This window comes from Haliotis asinina, chromosome 13 (assembly GCF_037392515.1).
Source record: "Haliotis asinina isolate JCU_RB_2024 chromosome 13, JCU_Hal_asi_v2, whole genome shotgun sequence".
Taxonomy (NCBI): domain Eukaryota; kingdom Metazoa; phylum Mollusca; class Gastropoda; order Lepetellida; family Haliotidae; genus Haliotis; species Haliotis asinina.
The window spans coordinates 6,954,376-6,976,061 of NC_090292.1; the positions used below are offsets into that span (position 1 = coordinate 6,954,376).

The 21,686-nt window shown below is 40.1% G+C and overlaps 1 protein-coding gene across 1 annotated transcript in view; it reads right to left on the minus strand.

Annotated features, from left to right (window-relative positions):
- The window catches only part of LOC137260391 (putative ankyrin repeat protein RF_0381), a 29,483-nt gene extending 20,796 nt beyond the window's left edge, over window positions 1–8,687 (minus strand). Inside the window, exons 1-2 of the mRNA XM_067798058.1 lie at window positions 8,594–8,687; window positions 536–619 (exon numbers count right to left, since the gene is read on the minus strand). Coding sequence (XP_067654159.1) covers window positions 536–619; window positions 8,594–8,687 — 178 coding nt within the window. The remainder of the gene's footprint in view (window positions 1–535; window positions 620–8,593) is intronic.
- Window positions 8,688–21,686: the final 12,999 nt, after the last annotated feature.

A 21,686-nucleotide genomic window follows, 5' to 3' on the forward strand; every position in this document is an offset into this window, starting at 1 on the left:
ATTTTAAATTTGGCTAGCATTTCGTACACTCACCAGCAGCTGAAGGGATGGTGTAAATCCAACTAGGGTCCATGCAGGTAGCAAAGGTACTGTAAGTCCCCATGGTCCCTAGTATGGTGATCTACCTTGTGTTGTTGGCGATCTATAGTCCGTGTTTTATAATGTATTGTCTTCTTTAATTACAATGTTTTAGTTTTTCATGCTGGTTTTATATTCATGTCTGTGATATTCTAGTGTTCTTACTGTCCTTTGTTGACAGGTTTTTATATTACATATATATTCCATTTAAGTGTTCAGTTCCCGTCACAATATGGCTGAAATATTGCCGATGTGACGTTAAATGGTAACTCACTCACTCACTCTGTAACTATTCACTGCCTGATGAAGGGACCCAGAAACGTGTGTAAATAATAAAGACTTTGCCGATCCACAACTAGTGTCTTGTATTAGTTATTTGTTTGTTGTTTAGCATTAGTATTCCAGTTGTCTGATAGCAACTGATAACAGGCCTCCAGTCTGTTGGGTTCCCACCTACCATGTTTAACAGAGTCTTGTGTCGTCACTGGCTTTCGTGGAACAGACTTGTCCCGACCCAGATCTTGACTCGAGTCAGTCGAAACTGAAACACAATATGTTGTTCAGAAAACTGTACATTTCACGTAAGCATTATAAGTACTGACCTCTGACGATGACGCCTTTTCACAAATGATTTCTGTTCAACATGCATGGATGAATTCAAAATACTCTGTTATAGCAGTGACATTAAAATACTTTGATATTATATTTGTGACCCTTTACTTTAGACTTGACTCAGCCGTATCGTACTAGAGACCTCTATTGTGAATGTGTCTTGCTGTCTGATGAATACATAATATTGGATATTTTAGACATGTCAGTGTTATAGTTTGCTAGTTGACAGGGGATGTCTTATCCCTTTTGTCACTGCACATTATTTACCATACTCATAAAATTAAGATGGCCGCCATGCCCCTCAATGAAAAGCATGCACGGTAGACGACGATGTCAGTCCAACTGTACCCACAGGTCGGATCAACATACCTCAACAATGCATAACACGGTCACTATGATTAGGCGGTACTGGGGTGGTGGGGTAGCCTGGGTTAGAACAGATCTTTACTAACTCATGCTTGTCGTAAGAGGTGACTATCGAGATCGGGTGGTCAGACTCGCGGACTTGGTTGAGGCATATCACTGTCTCCCATTTGCAAAAATCGATGCTCATGCTGTTGATCACTAGATTGCCTGGTCTAGACACGATTATTTATAGATTAATGTCATATGCCGGGAATACTGCTGAGTGCTTCTTTTAACAACGGATACTATACACACAAACTTTATTTCTTGAGTGCTGCGTGTTCTTGTACCGGTGTCAAACAGTATCTAGTGTATTAACCGTTTCAAGCTACCACTGTAAGGTATAGTTAATACCTTCGTAATTTAATTAAACTGGATACAAACAGATTCGCAAAGCATATTATATGGTGCTCATAACCAGGAACTTTACCAGCTCACGGCGCTACGTACATTACTATCCCCGGTCATATGACACTACCGTTCTTTCCGATACTTTTTCAACTCCTTGGGGAACATACATCCAAACGCAATGTATTAAACACTGATATTGTCCGTACATCCTCACAGGTACCCATTTTAAAGCTTTTTGAAGTGGGACAATCTGCATCTAAGTACCTTGTGCAAGGATACTGCGCAAATACCCGCCTCGGGACCCAAACCAAGGTGCCTACACTGAGGATCGAACGCTGGACTTAAAGCGTGATAGGCAGACAGTTTACTACTGCACAACGGCGCTCATTCTTCACGGCCGGTAATGAAAAATATATCCAGCTAGTACGACTGTATTGTTCCATGGGAATCATACATCCCCACCATCTAAATCATGACAACAGGCACCCGTGAAGAGCCACCTCCTTGTGGTGGGTGCTGGGTAATGCTAAGTGCTCTTCTCCCGTGTGGACCCGGGGCAGAATGTGTCCACAGCACCCCATTGCTTGTCGTACGAGGCGACTAAATTGGGCAACCTGTTTGCCGTGGGTTGCGTCCCGTGTCGGTGGAGGACGGGATCCTGGTGGTTGAGGGCAGTTGGACTTTTAACTGCGTTCCATTTGCCCAACACACCACTTTGGCCCTGACTTCACCTAGACGGGTGGTTGAATTGGCCCGATTCAACCAATCGGCTGGTCATGCCAAGCCCTGTGCATGGGCTGCATATGTGTCATTGCACAAAATTGATTTGGAATTGTTTTGAATTTCGGCTTTGGCACTACTTGTGATCTTTAAGTTTTTTTATTCTGAATTCTAATATGAACTTTGCCTAGAGTCTTATGCCAGAAGGCGATGGCTCATGGGCCAATCTGGTAGTTTAATTATTTATAATTCCTCTACTAGAGTATATCATCCGGGTATCCTTGGTGCTGCAAGCTGGAGGCCCGCTTGCTTTAGCATTGTCCTTGTGATACTCCGTGGTGGGTGGGGAGCTCGGATGATGAACCATATGACACCAATCATGGCTTATGAAATACCCCCCAAAAAAACGAAACGTCCACTTGAAATTGATCCCGTTGATACTTCTCATAGACCGTCTCTATCGATAGAGTATTGGCCACGTTTCCTCGTTATTGAGACTACTGACAAGACACCATTGAATTTGAACCCTTTCGCAGTATCTAAGGGCATTCAAGGTATTGCTGGGGATGTTAGGAACATTAGACGCTTACGTTCGGGTGCACTGCTAATTGAGTGTGGCAAGAAACAGCAAGCAACCAATCTGATGAGCATTGAATCTTTTGTGGGCATTCCGGTCACGGTCTCCGCTCACAAGACCTTGAACACAAGCAAAGGTATCGTTAGAGATCGTGATCGGTTGTTTGCTGACATGTCCGAACTTGATATAGCATGCGAAATGAAGGATCAAGGCGTGCTGTATGTGAAGCGCTTTTCCACCCGAAAAAACAATGAAACATTTCAAACGAATACCTATCTGTTTTCTTTTTCATCGCCGAATGCCCCCAAATCAGTACAGGTGGGTTACTGCAATATCCAAGTTGAAACCGACATCCCCAACCCGCTCAGGTGTTTTAAATGCCAGAAATATGGACACGGTGTATCTACCTGCACATTGTCTGTTGTGTGTGCTCACTGTGGTGAAGAAGATTGTGACAGTAACTTTAAAAATTGCACTAACTGCTCAGGCGACCATTCATCTTCGTCAAAACAGTGTCCAATATGGAAAGAGCAAATGGCGATTAACAAAATAAAGTTCACCCAAAATATCTCATTTTCTGACGCAAAGAAACTGGTTAAGAGATCTGACCTTCTAGAAAGTTATGCTACAGTAGCAAAATCGTCATCTGAATCCAGCTGTAAAATAACAAAATCATCCACAGGATGCCAAACTACCTTGACTTGGGTCAGTTCCGACGCCCCACAGGTTTTATACCCTGCTATATCATCACAGACTGAGGAATCACTTCCTACTACATCAAAGTCCTCTGATCATAAGTCATCTTCACAGTCACGCTCTGAGTCTCATTCAACAGCTGATAGACAACAAATTGTTAAAACTAAACCCAAACCTAAGTCTGATGCTTCAAAACAACAAAGTGGCAGAGCTCCTAAGGGGTCACAAAATAAAATTCAACTGTTTAATAAATATGGGTCTCTCAAAGACATGGACGTTTCTGAAAACGTCCATTCTAGGGCACATAGCTTGTCGCCCTCCAAAAGAGTGCGGGGTAGATCCCCAATAAATCCCCCCAAAAGATAGTTTATTCCAATAATATTGTACAGTGGAACTGCAGAGGATTGAGGACTAATTTACATGAATTACAGCTATTAGTCCAAGATTTCACACCTTCAGCGTTATGTCTCCAGGAGACATATTTAAAACAAACAGATACGTTTGACCTTCGTCATTTTAATTCATATCATTGTTTTTCACCTCCGGGTGATAGGGCCACTGGCGGATCATCCATTCTAGTGAGACAAAATGTTATTCAAAGCCCGGTTTCACTTATTACTAATATGCAGGCTGTTGCTGTGAGAATTACTTTACATGTAGCGTTTACACTATGCTCTCTTTATATTTCACCAACTTCGGCTTTTGCCAAAACCGATCTTCAAGCTCTATATGATCAGCTCCCGAAACCCTGTATTATAATGGGAGATTTAAATGGACACAACCCACTCTGGGGCAGTGCAAATACAAACACTAAAGGTAAATTGTTGGAGGAGTTTTGTTCTGACAATGATTTATGTATCTATAATGATGGTTCCAACACATATTTACACCCTGGTACAGGGACTTATTCTGCTCTTGACTTGTCATTGACAAATTCAGAACTACTAAATGAATTCGAATGGTCAGTCCACAATGACCTCTCTGGAAGTGACCATTTTCCTACTGTATTAAAAGCTGTACCTCCATCTGATGTTCCTCCATCATCAAGACGAAATTTTAAAAAGGCTAACTGGGCTCTATATGAAACACTGTGTGCTGACAAACTTAAACCTGAACGTTTTATTGACGTTCCTGATGCTATCAAATGTTTTTACTGATGAACTGAATTCCATAGCTGATGAGTGTATACCAAAATCCTCTGTAGTTCCATATATTCGAAAACCATGGTTCAACGATGAGTGCAAACAAGCTAGGAAGGCAAGGAAAAAAGCAGAACATTATTTCCGTCGCCATCCTATGGTGCATAATTTAAATAAATTTAAAATTTTAAATGCTAAAGCGAGGCGTACTTTTAAACAGAACAAACGCCAATCTTGGCAAAATTATGTATCCAAAATAAATTCTCGGACACCCATGTCCAAGGTATGGAACATGGTCCAGAAAATCAAAGGTAAAGGTACTAAATCTACTGTCCATCATCTTAAACATGGAGATCAATTACTTACTGATAAGTCAGATATTGCGAATAAACTGGGCGCAACTCTCGCTAAACATTCTTCCTCTTCGAATTATACACCTAAATTTCAGCAGTATCAAAAACAAGAAGAAAAGAAAACTATTAATTTCAATTCTGATAATGGGGAAGATTATAATGAAACGTTTTCTATTCATGAACTCCATACTGCTCTTGATCATTATATCCATTATCAACTCCTGCAACATTTACCAGAATCCTGTCTAGAAACTCTCCTAAGTATTTTTGATGATATTTGGACATCGGGTAACTTTCCTCCTTCATGGCATGATGCCATAGTAGTACCAATACCTAAACCTGGACGTGATCATACAGATCCTTCCAGTTATCGTCCGATTTCATTAACAAGCTGTGTTTGCAAGACCATGGAACGCATGATAAATAATCGACTTGTTTGGTACTTGGAAACAAATAATCTCATAACAGATATACAGTGTGGTTTCCGTAAAAACAGAAGTATTGTCGACCACTTAGTGCGACTGGAATCATTTGTGAAAATCGCACTAATTAATAAACAACATGCTGTGTCTATCATTTTTGATCTTGAAAAAGCATATGACACAACCTGGAAATATGGCATTTTGAGAGATTTATATGACTTTGGCTTGCGAGGTCGTTTGCCTGAATTTAATGCCAACTTTTTAAATAACAGACAATTCCAGGTCCGTGTGGGTTCTACCTTGTCTGATCATTACAATCAGGATCAGGGTGTTCCACAAGGCAGTATTATGTCTGTCACTCTTTTTAGCATCAAGATCAACAGTTTATCAAAAGTTATAAACGATTCAATTGATGGATCGTTATTTGTGGATGATTTTAATATTTCTTGTCGTGGTAAAAGTATGCATACCATTGAACGGCAATTGCAGTTGTGTTTAAACAAGATTAATAAATGGTGTCTTGAAAACGGCTTTAAATTTTCTAAATCGAAGACTAACTGCATACATTTTTGTCGAAAATACAAACCACATAAAGACCCTGAACTATCTCTAGATGGGACGGCCATTAAAGTTGTGAAGGAAGCCAAGTTCTTGGGTCTTATCTTTGATTCGCATTTAACCTTTTTACCACATATTAAATCACTTAAAACTAAATGCCTGAAAGCACTTGACTTGTTGAAAGTGGTTTCAAATTCTAAATGGGGAGGGGATCAAGCTACCCTTCTCCATCTCTATCGATCACTAGTGCGTTCTAAACTTGATTATGGCTCCATTGTCTATGGATCTGCCAAGGCAGCACTCAACAAATCTGTGACACCACTTCTTATTCCATACTCTGATTACAAAGCAAGCATTAGAACCTACATCCGTGATCTGATGCAGAAGAAGTGGGACACCCAAGTAGGTATAAATAAATTACATGAAATAAAACCGTATATTGGTTACACCTACTTGGGCTGTCAGTCCAGATTTGAAGAGGTTATTTTAAGACGATGTCGTATTGGCCATACACGATATACACATGAGTACCTATTGAAAGGTGAGGATCCTCCGTTTTGTATCCCTTGTGATGAGAGAGTCACGGTCCGGCATATCCTGCTTGACTGTGTTGAATTCTCCATCACAAGGGATAAGTATTATACAGTTAAAACAATTAAGGATCTTTTTACCAGCGTTAGATCTCATTTAATTATTGGTTTTTCAAAAGACATTGATTTTTTTTTGTTGAATTTTGAAAACTTGTTGTGTAAATAGATGTATTTTAATTATTGGAAGTTTGGATTAGTAACTTGAATTGTTGGTGGCTGTACCCTCAAAGGGGGTTGAAGTACCGTAAAATTATTGTCCTCCTGAGAGGGTACGTAAGTCCCAAAACATTTCCTGTACGTTTAGACTTCCACTGGTTTTAATCGTAGCATATGTGTATTTTTAATTTTTGACTAGATGTGTCTAAATTGTTAGCGGTTGAGGGGATGATGTAAATCCGACTAGGGTCCATGCAGGCAGCAAAGGCACTGTAAGTCCCCATGGTCCCTAGTATGGTGATCTACCTTCAGTTGTTGGCAATCTATAGCCTGATTTTATATTGTATTGTCCGAAGAGTGATATTATTTTTAACTTTCCATGCTAGTTTTAATTGATATTGTGATATTCTAGTTGTTTTACTGTCCTTCGTTGACAGGTTTTTATACTATACATATAGTTCATTTCAGAATTAAATGCTCTCGTCACGATATGGCTGAGACATTGCCGATGTGACGTTAAACATTAACTCACTCACTCACTCATGACAACACTTGTAGTTTTGCTATCATTGTTTTATTCTATATTTGAATAGTTAACCAGAAAGTGATTATACAAAACAGTGGTTTACTGTCTTACAGTGATGTCAAGGTATTCTAAAACCGGTATCCGTGAAGATCCCGGTTATAACTGATTTTCAGTAGCCCATGCTTGTCGTAAGACGCGACTAAGGAACGGATGGTCAAGCTCGCTGACTTGATTGACACACGTCAGCGGTTCCCAATTGCTTAACTCAATGTTCGTGCTGTTGATAGCTCGATTATCTGGTCCAGACTCGATTACTTACAGACCGCTGCCATATAGCAGAAATATTGTTTTCAAACCGACACCAGTGACATACTGTCAATAACTGGGATTAATGAGTACTGATTTGGTATAGAATGTGGCTTCTGTGCAGAGTATGGTTACAGTATTGTGGCGGCATATTCACTGTAAGTACAGAAGTGAAGGTAGTGCCGATCTCAGCTAGTGTGACCATAGAAAAAACATAGAGGTTATTTTTTTGCTCCAAAGAACCAGTTTCTCCAGTCATCCCAATATTTCGAAAAGGCAACCAATATTTGTTTACAAATATGAAAAAAAGATGGCGTGTCGTGGAATGTTTATGCCATTTGGACTTTTTTAGAAGCCAACGTCAAAGGTCATACAGTTAAAAATCAAAAATCACTTTTCCCACCTCTTCAGTTGAGGACTGGAAAAATTAGGAATAACCCCAAGTTCTGAATTGTATTTTATTAAATAAATAAATCTAATTTAAACAAGGAGTACCTATTGTTTATTTGGGTGCACAAAAATAATAAAATTGTGTCAAAAGTGACGAGGGCGGTGAGAGGGAGGGAGGGACACATTTCTATTTTTCTCTCTCAGGAATACAGCTGGAAAAGGTTAGCAAGTGTTAATGAGTTATAGATTCAGCCACGTTCGTTCTTACTGACACCCATTCTTATAGTGGTCAAATGGATGATCAGGACGCGGCCAACTCAAATTTATTTTTGTATAAGGCAAAATTGTTACGCGCTGAAATAAGAGTGACGCGCCGATGCCCAGGAAAAATTTCGCCTGTTTTTATTTAGCCTTATGTCGCCGTCATGATTTAACTGGATTGCGAGACATAAGATGCAGAGGCAATTTTGATGCTCTCACCCTGGCCCTCAATGTGAACTTTCTAGAGTAAAGCCAAGAAATAACTCAATGTTTCACATCGTTTTGGGGCGCATTTTTCATGACCTTTTGTCTGATGGTTATGAATTTGAAAATCAATTATCTCAAAGTCTCCGTGTGTAGCTGATACAGAGTGAGTATGGTTTTACGCCGCTTGTAGCAAGATTCCAGCAATATCATGGCCAGGACTCCAGAAATGGGCTTCACACATTGTACCCATGTAGGGAAGAATATCAGGAACATTGACCACTAAAGGGCCGTTCATGCGGAGGGAGGGGCTCAGGGAGGGAATTCGCATCTTATCTCGCATTGTACGCGGTCTTAAAGCTACCCGCGGTCCTTATACAGACTGGAAACCTTACGGTAGGGCACACATGCACCAAGTTTCACTATGAGGTGACATTCTCCATTTGTAAGGTTTATTTACACCTGTTTTGGGGGCTCTGTAAAAATAGTATGTCGTGACTGCATGGATGTAATCATTGTAATATACAAGGCCGGTAACTCAAACACTGACATATTTTCTTGTTCCTGTTTGATTCGTACGTAGGGACATGGTCTCAATGACAGTGTTATCACTGTAGTAAAGAACATCATCTTCTGCATTTAAAGTCATGCCGTGTAGAGATCTACCCCTTTGAAGTACTTTTGTTGTCCCATTACAATCGCCGGCAAGTATTGTCTCTCTGAGACAGATATAGACTAAGCTCCGTTTCGAGTCCATTACTATGGCCGTCGGGTACTTCTGTGAGCGTTCTTGGCGCGTCATGTTAAAGTGAAAGAGCACACTGTGGTTGCTTCCATTGCTTGCTAGGGTGTATATGGCGGGCAGTGGGTTGGCAACGGCCAATAAGAGAGGATTTTTCTGGTTGTCAATGGCCATTGACCTGCAACGGATACCTTTCTTTATGGTTCGTACGATATTCGTGTCTACAGATATGGCGGACAATCTTGCGTTGAAGGATTGCGACACTACAAGTGAACGGGAAGGTGGGAAAAATATCATTGCATCGACTCTTTTGAGAGTCAGATTTGGATACAACTTGTGTGAGAGGTCATCCATGAAGATCTGATACATTCTGTTTTGTTTGATTGAGAGGTTCGTTATCAACATCCGCGGTCTCAGCGTCCTCTGTTCAGAGCTGTACACAACTGCAATGGAATACGAGAGACATCGTAAACATTTGAACACACTCTCACACCCACTCGTACGTAGTGGATATCACCCAGGGCGTACATCTCTTAGAGCTAAGATAGTCGTAAGTTAATGTTAAATTGCACCTACGGCTATCTCATCGCTAGGATGTACGGCTTCCTGTATGTACGTTGATAGGATATATAGTGTCCTGTCAGTGCGTTGATAAGATATATAGTTTCCTATCAGTACGTAGAAATACCCACATAGTTTTCGGTCTGAACGTTGATAGGATATGTCGTTTCCTGTCAGTACTTTGATAGGATATATAGTTGCCTGTCAGTACGTTGATAGGATATATAGTTTCCCATCAGTACGTTAATGGCATATATAGTTTCCTGTCAGTACGTTGATGGGATATATAGTTTCCTTTCAGTACGTTGATTGGATATATGATTCCCTGCCTATACACAGTTTCTTGTCTGTACGTTGATTGGATATGTAGTTTCCTGCCTATAGGCTCATAGGAAAATACAGTTTCTTGTCTGTACGTTGATAGGATATATAGTTTCCTGCCTATAGGCTCATAGGAAAATACAGTTTCTTGTCTGTACGTTGATTGAATAATATAGTTTCACATATGTCTAGGTTAGTAGCCTAGCGGTTGAAGCCATCACTCGTAACGCCGAAGACGATTCCCAAAATAGATACACCGTGTGAAATCCATTGCCCCCGCAGCGATTTTGCTGGAGTGTTTCCCAAAGCGGCTTAACACCGTACTCATATGCGTACTGATTTATAACAGCGTGGCTTCTTCTTGAAACCATTAGGTGGAAAAGAACGACGACACTTACCATCATTTGTTCGCTTGACACAGCAAATCCTGCCGCCTCGGTTACTGAAGATTGTAGAGAATACTGGACATGGTTTGTTATCACGTGCCGAAGCCTCACTTTGAAACTGGAATATAATTCGACATGGTTAGTATGGATTGTATGTGGATCACGGTGGTGTAGTCCAGTGGACAAAACGGCTGGTGGCTATGTTGAGGACCTGGTTCGATTCCCCACATGGGTACAGTGTGGAGCTCAATCGTGGTGTCCCGTACCGTAACATTAGTGGCATAATGCTAACACTGGTGTACAAACATACTAACTCACTAACTGCTAATGACGCTTTGATGTACAGGAAGAAAGGTATTTAGTTAAATCACTCATTTGAGCTACGAAACGTAGAGGTATCTTAATATGGGCGAAACCGCATTATCAGTGGTTCGAGTTGTTAGGGGAGACAACCCTAAATACAGCTTGGAGCCATGACGTTTAGTTTGTCCCGTACCGTAACATTAGTGGCATAATGCTAACACTGGTGTACAAACATACTAACTCACTAACTGCTAATGACGCTTTGATGTACAGGAAGAAAGGTATTTAGTTAAATCACTCATCTGAGCTACGAAACGTAGAGGTATCTTAATATGGGCGAAACTGCATTATCAGTGGTTCGAGTTGTTAGGGGAGACAACCCTAAATACAGCTTGGAGCTATGACGTTTAGTTTCGTATCTAAGAAAAACATGGCGCTGCGAAACCGATGTACGATATCGTCCGTCAGGTTTATCATTAAAATGCTCAGGTTATTCTGTTTAGAGAGCCATTTCCATCACTATGAATAACATTATTGAGCTTCAAGACTTCTCTGCGTGTTTGTCAAATATTACCTAATTCTAGATCACCCACTTGCTGGTTACTGGAGGGACTCGGATGTGGGCCCACATTGTATAGATAGAGGTATTTTCTTAGTAATCCTACTCGAGTTATAAAATTACAGAGTACCCCATGATGTTGAAGTAACCGATGTCAGAGCCAGGAAAGGTAGGCTATTCCATTGTCCTTGCTTAACAGTTGTGTCAACCACAAAACTACGATACTGCATTGACATGTTGGCCCACTTGTTATTTATCCCTATACAGCAATTTGTGGGTGGGCCCACATTTTAAGAAGATAAATAAATCTGCATTATGTGATCGAGTTCACCTTCTAAACTGAAGTTCTTAAAGTGGACAGATTTATGGGTTCACTTATGTGTTTTTCTTCAGAGATTTTGTAGGTGGGCCCACATTTTGGAAACCAACTAAATCTACTTTTCTTACCATTCAAATGTTACAAAAATGAATCACTCTCACAATGAAAAAATATCACATTCTGATGATTCTAAATTTTATTCATTCCAGGAACTATATTATGCATACATCCTTTCAGCACCATATGTTTGAAATGTTAATTTATGGGCGTCATGGACATTTAGAAGAGTAGCAACATGAACCCTTAACAAGAACTGATGCTAGCTATAGTCACATGAATTTGATGGAAACATTTCAGTATTATCATACAAAATTTATGAAGCGTAACTCATGAATTGATTTACAAGGCTGAAAACAACAAACAAGATGATGACTATTATCCCTGTCAATGCATTTCATGATAGTGAAGGAAATGCATCAAATTTCACACTGAATCTGACAGGAAAACTTCAGTCACCAGCACAGATGCCCATTAAATATCTTTGTAGCACTATCAGAGGTAGACCTGTCAAATTGTTGACAGGAACTATTATACATACATGCTTTCAGTACCATATGTTGGAAATGTTAAGGTAATCTTGAACATTTTGAGGAGTAACAACATGAACAATTTAACGAGAACTGATGCTAGCTATAGTCACATGAATTTGATGGAAACATTTCAGTATTATCATACAAAATTTATGAAGCGTAACTCATGAATTGATTTACAAGGCTGAAAACAACAAACAAGATGATGACTATTATCCCTGTCAATGCATTTCATGATAGTGAAGGAAATGCATCAAATTTCACACTGAATCTGACAGGAAAACTTCAGTCACCAGCACAGATGCCCATTAAATATCTTTGTAGCACTATCAGAGGTAGACCTGTCAAATTGTTGACAGGAACTATTATACATACATGCTTTCAGTACCATATGTTGGAAATGTTAAGGTAATCTTGAACATTTTGAGGAGTAACAACATGAACAATTTAACGAGAACTGATGCTAGCTATAGTCACTATAGCTGATGGAAACCTCTCAGTATTTTCATACAAAATGAAGCATACCTCATAAATTGATTCACAATGTGTAATATTTGGCAATAAGACGAAGCATGATTGTGAACATAGAACCATCTTTGTTGTTCCATCTAAACATGGTCTCATCAAGATGAGAAGCCAGCTGTTCTTTTGGGACTCCATGCATTGTCTTGAACTTTGCTTTTGCATTGCCCCAAAATCCTTCAATTGAATTTGTGTGGGCCCCAGTTTTTTTATCTACGTAACCATCTTTGTGTTTAACAGTGTCATGTTCATACCCTGTATTTTGTAGGCAAGTATATGATTTGAATTCATCTGTAATAATTTTGGTGCCACCTCTACATGGGCAATGATTATTGGCAACAGGGTTTCAGTTGTTCCGTCATATACATTAAACAAAAGAACCTGTCATAGACAGCGTGAGAACCTTTCCACAAAAGGAAACAACTCATGAATATTAATGAGTCCACGGCCTAGTTTCGCGGGGCACTGCTTGTTGAGGAATTATTTCATACATTGCAAGTCAATATGCCACAATTATATTGAATTTTTGAGTATTTATTTGTGAGACATAATTTATTTGATGTTTTCAAGGTACATTAGTTTCGAATGTGGGCTCACATTCGCCTGAACGAGGTAGAGGGAGAGAGTAATCTCCCTTGAACCACTGATAATGCGGTTTCGCCTTAATATGTATACATTCAGGAACATATGTGTGACTACATGTACCTGTGTGTGGCTCCATCTACCTGTGTGTGACTACATGTACCTATGTGCGACTATATGTACCTGTGTGTGACTACTTTACCTGCGTGTGACTAGATGTACCTGTGTGTCACTACATGTGCCTCTGCTTGAGTACACGTACCTGTGAGTGATTAGATGTACCTGGGTGTACATGAGTCGGACTGCGTGTACCTGTGTGTTACTCCATGTACCCGCGTGAGGCTCCATTACTTGTGTATGGCTACATATGCCTGTGTGTGACTACATTCCCTGTATGTGACATATGTACTTGTGTGTGGCTGCATGTACATGCGTTTGATTAACTGCATCTGTATGTGACTACATATACCTGTGTGTGACTACATGTACCTGTGTGTGTGACTGCATCTAACTGCGTGTGACTTCATGTACCTGCGTGGGGCTACACCTACCTGTGTATGGCTACATGTACCTGTGTGTGACTAGATCTACCTGTGTGTGACTAGCTGTACCTGTGTGTGACTACACGTACCTGAGTACTTTCCATTACACACTCACTCACTCACTCATTTATTCCAGCTATATTCATGTGAACTTGAGACCAGTTGGGTACTGAAATTACCAACAAAGATCTGAGTTAGAACTGGATTTCAGCAAACCATTCTCCTCGCAAGGGACGACTATCGGGATAGGGTAGTCAGGGTCGCTGAATTGGTTGACAAATGTCATCGTATCTCATGTGCATATATTGATATTAAAGATGTTTGTTGATCACTGGATTGTCCGGTCCACCCTCGATTACTTCTATACCATATATCTGTGATATTTCTGTATAAAACATTTTATACATTATATTTCTGTTAAACAAAAACAACAACAACAACAGCAACACAAAAACGTACCTTTGTGTTTTCCATCACCACGGCAGAGCCCTCCCAGGTGTAATGGTCGTTGACTAAATGGCAGGTCAGGTGAGATTGTGAAAACACATACCGAGAACATCCATATGTGGAGCGGCAGAGACTCGCGCACATCCGGGGCCCGACAGGACTTATGTAACGTACACCCATGGCTTGAACCAGGAGGAAGATGAGGATGCACTGGAGGCAGAGTGGCACCATATTTGCTGCTTGTGGACAAGTCTGGAATAAAGGACGATGCAGCAACATTACGAAATGGCAGATTTAGTTGACGGATTGATGAAAGATCATTTGTTTCAGTCACTCACCCACAAACCGCTCACCCACTAACCACTCACTCACCCACTAACTACTCACTCCCCACTCACTCACCCACTAACCATTGACCCACTAACCACTCACCCACTGAACCACTCACTCACCCACTAACCACTCACTAACCACTCACCCACCCAGTAACCACTCACTCACCCACTAGCCACCATCTATCCGTGGTTGAAAATAATTATTGAAAACGCTTCCATAAACTCGTAGACAGACAAAGTAGGACACCGATGTAATTTTCACGAGTTTCAAATTAATTTCGGTCGTCATCTGCATTACAACGCTATCGAAGTCTTTCACATGAATAAATGATATATCATAGCCGAAAAACGGTTCGGGCTCAAGGGTCATTTTATGTATCATGAAAATTAAATATACATGGTATGAGAAAAGTAGTAATTAGTAATTCTTTCAAAAGGGAAATTTAATTTCCTCATGGACTGATTTGCCTACAAATTGAGATAACTGCGAAATACCAACTGAATATTTCAATACCTGGATGCCAAAGATGATATGGCTTTGCATAATTCATACGTCATCAGTCCTGGACGATAATGAGGGGCGTGAATAACAGGGTTGTCTGGACCAGACTCAAGACAGTCGTGGCTTCCTTCATATACTCTTGAATAGGTAAAGGAACCTAACTTTCAGTCTAAGAGTTACAAACTTTTCAAAGACAGTCTATAAATGCAACAATGTTGCTGATGTCTTTGTTTATAAAAGTTTCACATTTTGGTCTACATATCTATGGAGATCGATTATGGTTGTGCGGTTGGTGATGAACTTTCAGAACATGGTTGGTGATGAGCTTTCAGAACATGGTTGTTGATGAACTTTCAGAACATATATCGTTTCATATTAACATTCACTCCGACAAATATTTTTTCAATCGTAAATTAAAAATGATGTCCCCCTACACTTTTTAAGTGAATTCGTCGAATTTCCGTGAGAGTGGCGACAACATTCGCTGTGTCAAATAAACAAGACTCCAGTGATGGTACGTTTAATGTAGTTTTTCAATATGTTGGCTACAATAATCCGACTGTTTGTTCAAAATACCAACAAACCATGCAAATTAGCTCTGTCGGAAGTACACATGATACTGGGGTATCAACAATGGCATTGGGTGACCTGTCCTGCACTAGTAACCGATCTATTCTTGTTTTAGGGGACGCTGGGTTAGCCCACTGCTTACGGCATTCTGTCGTCGCTAAGAAGATCCGGGTTCGATTCCCCACATGGGTACAGTACGTAAAGCCCATTTCTTGTATCGCCCGCCATGATATTGCTCGAATGTTAATGATAGTGGCATCTGTGATGTTGATATTAGGAAGATCACCATGTCCTCCAAGATAACTTCTTGTCCCTTGGATCCTGTACCCACCAAGTTCTTCGTGAAAAGTCTTGACACTCATCTACCCACAATCACCAGTATTATCAACAAAAGTCTGGAAACCGGCATTTTTCCATCCAGCTTCAAAACCGCTGTGACAAAGCCCCTTTTTAAGGAAGCCTTCATTAGATTCTGAACAGTATTCAAACTATACACCAGTTTCAAACTTATCTGTTTTGTCTAAAGTGCTAGAGAAAGTTGTGAAATACCAGTTAATGCATCACCTGAACAAATTTCAGTTAATGGAGAAGCACCAATCTGCGTACAGAGCATCACACAGTACAGAAACAGCTTTGAATTGCGTATTGGACAAAGTCATTACTGCCGTCGACTACAACAACATTGCCTTGCTTGTTATGCTGGACCTTTCATCTGCTTTTGATAAAATTGACCATGACAGGTTGATGAATTGACTACATACTGAGTTTGGTATCTCTGGAACTGTTCTAAAATGGTGCCTATCCTACCTGTCTAACAGGTCTCAGTATGTGCAAATTGGTGAACTCCAATCATCTCTCTCAGGGCTAAAATGCGGGGTACCCCAGGGTTCTGTGTTGGGGCCAGTCCTTTTCACGATGTATACCAAATCCTTAGGTCACCTTATTGCACAGCACTGGGTCATTAGTCATGTCTATGCTGGTTGACAAAATGGATTTGTCTGAGGATAATCAAGCCTCCACCATACACAACATGGAGTTGTGCCTCAGTGACGTCAAGTCATGGATGACATCAAATATGCTGAAAATGAATGACAGTAAAACAGAGGCTATACTGTTTGGTCCACCTGCCAGGCTGAAAAGTGTCGCTTTGATCATCTTCAGATTGGGGACATCTCCATCCCTTTCTCCACTGCTGTGAGAAATCTGGGAGTCGACAACAGTCTCTCCATGGAAATTCACATAAATCAGCTGTGCAAAACTATTCATTACCATCTCCGTAATATATCCAGCATTCGCCACCAACTCACCCAAGACACCGCGGCTCTGTTTGTTCGCTCCCTGATACTATCAAGATTGGACTGTTTCAACAGTCTGCTCACAGGTGCCTCCAAAACCCAGATACAGCACCTGCAATCTCTCCAAAATAAAGCTGCCCGTCTTGTTACCCGCTCTAAGCCTTCCTGTGACATACATTGTATTCTGGATTCCTTGCACTGGTTACGGATCCATGAAAGAATCGATTTCAAGATACTTACTTTCGCTTACCGGTATGTTAAGTCCATGGCGCCCTCTTACCTATGTGATCTTCTCACACCATACACTCCTGCTCGTATCCTCAGCTCCAGTAACAAACACCTGCTGGATCCTCCACCATTCAACCTTTAGACATTTGGTGCTCGCTCTTTTGCTTCAGTTGCAACTGCACCATGGAACTCACTTCCACTTAAACTACGTGCAGCTCCATCTCTTCAAGCTTTCAAGCATAACCTCAATACACACCTTTTCAGCCGATACAAACCATAATTTTCTCGAAGCTTGTATTTACGACCCTTTTTCTCATGTGTCTTTCGATTTGTTATTTCTAACTGTTTTGTGTGCTCTTTGAGCATGTCCCTAAGTGGCATGGAGCATTGCGCAGTATAAGTACCCTCATTATTATTATGTTTTACAGATTAGAACTGAAATGCAGCAGAGAGGGTTCGGGTGATCCTGTTATTATTATAAATTCATACATACTCACTCGCTACATGGGCATTCTTCAGCATTATGACGTCATCGATGATTGCAACTTTATGTTCATTAAAGCTGTTAGTATCAATATTAAACCTTTGAAACCGTAATGACGTATTGAAGACCATTTTAATGTTAAATATGAGCACCTAAAGGTAAAAATTTAAACATCAACTTTGAAGGTGTTTTATGCACCTATTTGATGAATAATACACCACTGAAGTTTTGTCATGGACATGACAGGAACATTGTTCAAAGTGACATAAACCACATAAACTCTCTAACGCAGAGCACATACATTTGGTTTTGATAGGAAAAATCATAGCTTGGTCTATATACGTAACTCATCACCCATATGTACTGAAATACACGTTAATAAGCTTTGTAGCTTAAATCTGAAGTCCACCCGAAGTCTCCGGTTCTGTTCGTTTACTTTTCTGCTCTTATCTTCAAGTCCAGTTCTGACTCTGATCTGTTCTCTCATCTTCTCATCTGGTTCGGTTCTCCTCTTCTCTTATCTCACCTGGCACTATCACTTTGATTCTCCTCACTTATCTCCTCTGGCACTATTACCTTGTTTCTCTTCTCTTATCTCATCTGGCACTGTTACTTGGATTCTCTTCTCGTATCTCCTCTGGCACTGTTACTTTGTTTTTCTGCTCTTATCTTGTCTGGCACTGTTATTTTTTTTTTTTTTTTGGGGGGGGGGTGTTGCTGTTATCTCATCTGGCACTGTTACTTTGATTCTCTTCTCTTATCTCATCTAGCACTGTTACTTTCTATCCCTCTTCTCATATCTTCTGGTACTGTTATTTTCTGTCTCTCTTCTATCTTCTGGTACTGTTATTTTCTGTCCCTCTTCTCCTATCTTCTGGCACTGATATTTTTGTCTCTTTTCTCCTATCCTCTGGCACTGTTATTTTCTGTTTTCTTCTCTTACAAATGGTTTCATTTCATAACGAACAAGAATTATGACATTCGTTACGGTGTGAGTCAGTACACTGTTCCCATCAAATGTTTGTCCTACTATCGTGAGTCACATTGGGAAACAGGAAGCATTTTAATTCAGAGTGAGAGAGTTGGTATGGTTTTACGCCACTTTGAGCAACATTCCAACAATGTCACGGCGTGGGACACCAGAAACTTTATGGACTTCACATATAGTACCCGAGTAGGGAATCGAACCAGGGCCCTCGAATGCTTTGACCATTAGGCTACCCCATTAGGCTAGCCCTCGAATTCAGGAAAAACACACCATCGTGAAATCGCAGCATGAAACGTAATCTGTCGCTAAGCACAACCTTATTAAATTGTCTCAGCGTGCAACTATGATCGGGTTAATGCCTGTATCCTTCAAAGGGTTATACTCTATAAAAGAGGATGCCCTCAGAGGATGCCCTCAGAGGATGCTGAAATCCTCAGACGTTCAAAGTAAATAATAACCCACCAATTGTTAAACGTATTATATTTGTTATTTTCAAGTAAATTTTCCTACAATCACCTGCAGCTGAAGGGGTGGTGTAAATCCAGGCACGGTTCATGCTGGTAGCAAAAGCACTGTAAGTCACTATAGTCCCTACTAAGGTGATTTACTCTCAGTCGTTGGTGATCTGTAGCCCGTGCTTTATAGTGTATTGTCTTCTTTAAATGTTTAATGTTTCAGTTTTACATGCTAGTTTTATATTCATATCTGTGATACTCCAGATTTTTTTCTGTCTAACGTCGACAGGGTTTACTCTTCAAAATGTTTGTATCTTTACTGTAAAAATTGTTGACGTCACAATATGACGATGACATAGTCGTTGTGACGTAGAATATTAAAGGTCACATGCAACGTAAACTACAACTTTGCAGATTCTGATACCTTTCGGTATGCAGTTACTGAAACAAATCATCAAAAATGCCAATTCAACCTATAAAGCTGAAAAACTAAATTTCCCCCAGCGCTGGGGGGAAAAAGTGGTTTCAGCAGCTGTGCTGCGCTGCGCCCATAACTCATGCGTAGTGAATAGTTCGCGGAGCTTAAAACAGAATTCATGCCCGTAGTGTGAGGTCGTGAGCAGTAGTCTAACCTTGGTTGTGTACAGAAACAAGTACATAATCTACTCGTTATATATAAAAAAAATCTTGTTGATTGTGGTACGCAGCCTCTGTAACAGAGAAAGCTCAATGCCTGGTTTATTAACACCTATATGTTTGCCTGCCTGTCTGCGAAAGGCAATATGAGTGAGTGAGTGAGTGAGTTAACATTTAACGTCACATCGGCAATATTGCAGCCATATCGTGACGAGAACATACGTGACTAAAAATGAATACATATGCCTATTATGAAACCCTGTCAACGAAGGACAGGAAAACCACTAGACTATCACAGTTAGTATTAAAACTAGCGTGGAAACTTAAAACATGACAGTATGTTTACGTTTAGGGTGTCTTTGATTGTATTTAAGAGCTGTTAATATGGCGTTTGCTTCTGCTGTAAAAATAGAACTATTATCTGGTAATCTAGAAGATATTGTTCTGGATCCAATGACAGTGGCACAAGCCACCATTCTTGGACCCACCGTTCTGTAAATAAGGATTTATAATTGCTATATTTATGTTTCAATTGATTATATTCTTGTTTATACTGTAATTCATTAGTGTCTGATTTTTAAATGTAGTTAATGTTAGGTCAACTTTGGGCCTAACCAACTGCCAAGGAGGAGAAGAAAGAAGACGGGAAAGAGCTATATTTTCCAGTGCACAGGATCAAGTAGTTTTAGGTTGCTTTGACAAGCTCCACTATATACGATGGAGCCGTAATCAAGTTTAGATCGGACCAGTGATCGATATAAGTGAAGAAGGGTAGTTTGATCCCTCCTCATTTTGAATTTGAAACAACCTTTATTAAATCGAGTGCCTTCAAGCATTTAGCTTTAAGGGATTTAATATGCGGAAAAAGGTCAAATGTGAGTCGAAAATAAGTCCCAAGAACTTGTCGTCCTTGACCACTGAGATATAGTTCTGGTTCTTTGTGGGGTTTGTATTTACGACAGAAGTGGATACAATTGGTTTTTGATTTAGAAAATTTGAAGCCGTTTTAAAGACACCATCTATCAATTTTGTTTAAACAAAAATGCAGTTGCCGTTCAATTGTATGCATATTTCTGCCATGGCAAGAAATATTAAAATCACTCACACATAAAGATCCATCTATTAAATCGTTTAAAACTTTAGATAAACTGTTGATCGTGAAGAGTGACAGACAAAATACTGCCTTGTGGAACACCCTGATCTTGATTGTAATGATCAGACATGGTAGAACCCACGCGGACTTGAAATTGCCTGTTATTTAAAAATCTGGCTATGAATTCAGGCAAACGACCTTGCAACCCGAAATCATGTTAATGTCTTAAAATGCCATATTTCCAGGTTGTGTCATATGCTTTTTCAAGATCAAAAAAGGTAGACACAGCATGTTGTTTATTAATCAGCGCATTTTTCACAAATGATTCCAAACGCACTAAGTGATCGACCGTACTTCTGTTTTTACGGAAACCACAATGTATATCTGTGATCAGGTTATTCGTTTCCAAGTACCAAACAAGTCGATTATTTATCATGCGTTCCATGGTCTTGCAAACACAGCTAGTTAGTGAAATAGGTCGATAATTGAAAGGATCCGTATGATCACGTCCAGGTTTAGGTATTGGTACTACTATAGCGTCACGCCATGAGGGTGGAAAGTTACCCGATGTCCAGATATCATCAAAAAGATTTAGAAGAGTTTCTAGGCAGGATTCTGGTAAATGCTTCAGGAGTTGATAATGTATGTTATCAGCTCCTGTAGCTGTATCATTAGCTTGATCAACAGCAGTATGGAGCTCATGAATAGAAAAAGTTTCATTATAATCTTCCTCACTATCTGAGTTGAAATTAATAGTTTTCTTTAGTAGTATAGGGAATGACAGTTCTAAAACACTTTCAAGAAAAGTCTCTACAAAGCCTTATTTACTAAATAAGGCTTTGGTTGGGCCCTTAGCTCTTGCTACTATTACCCCTACTACAA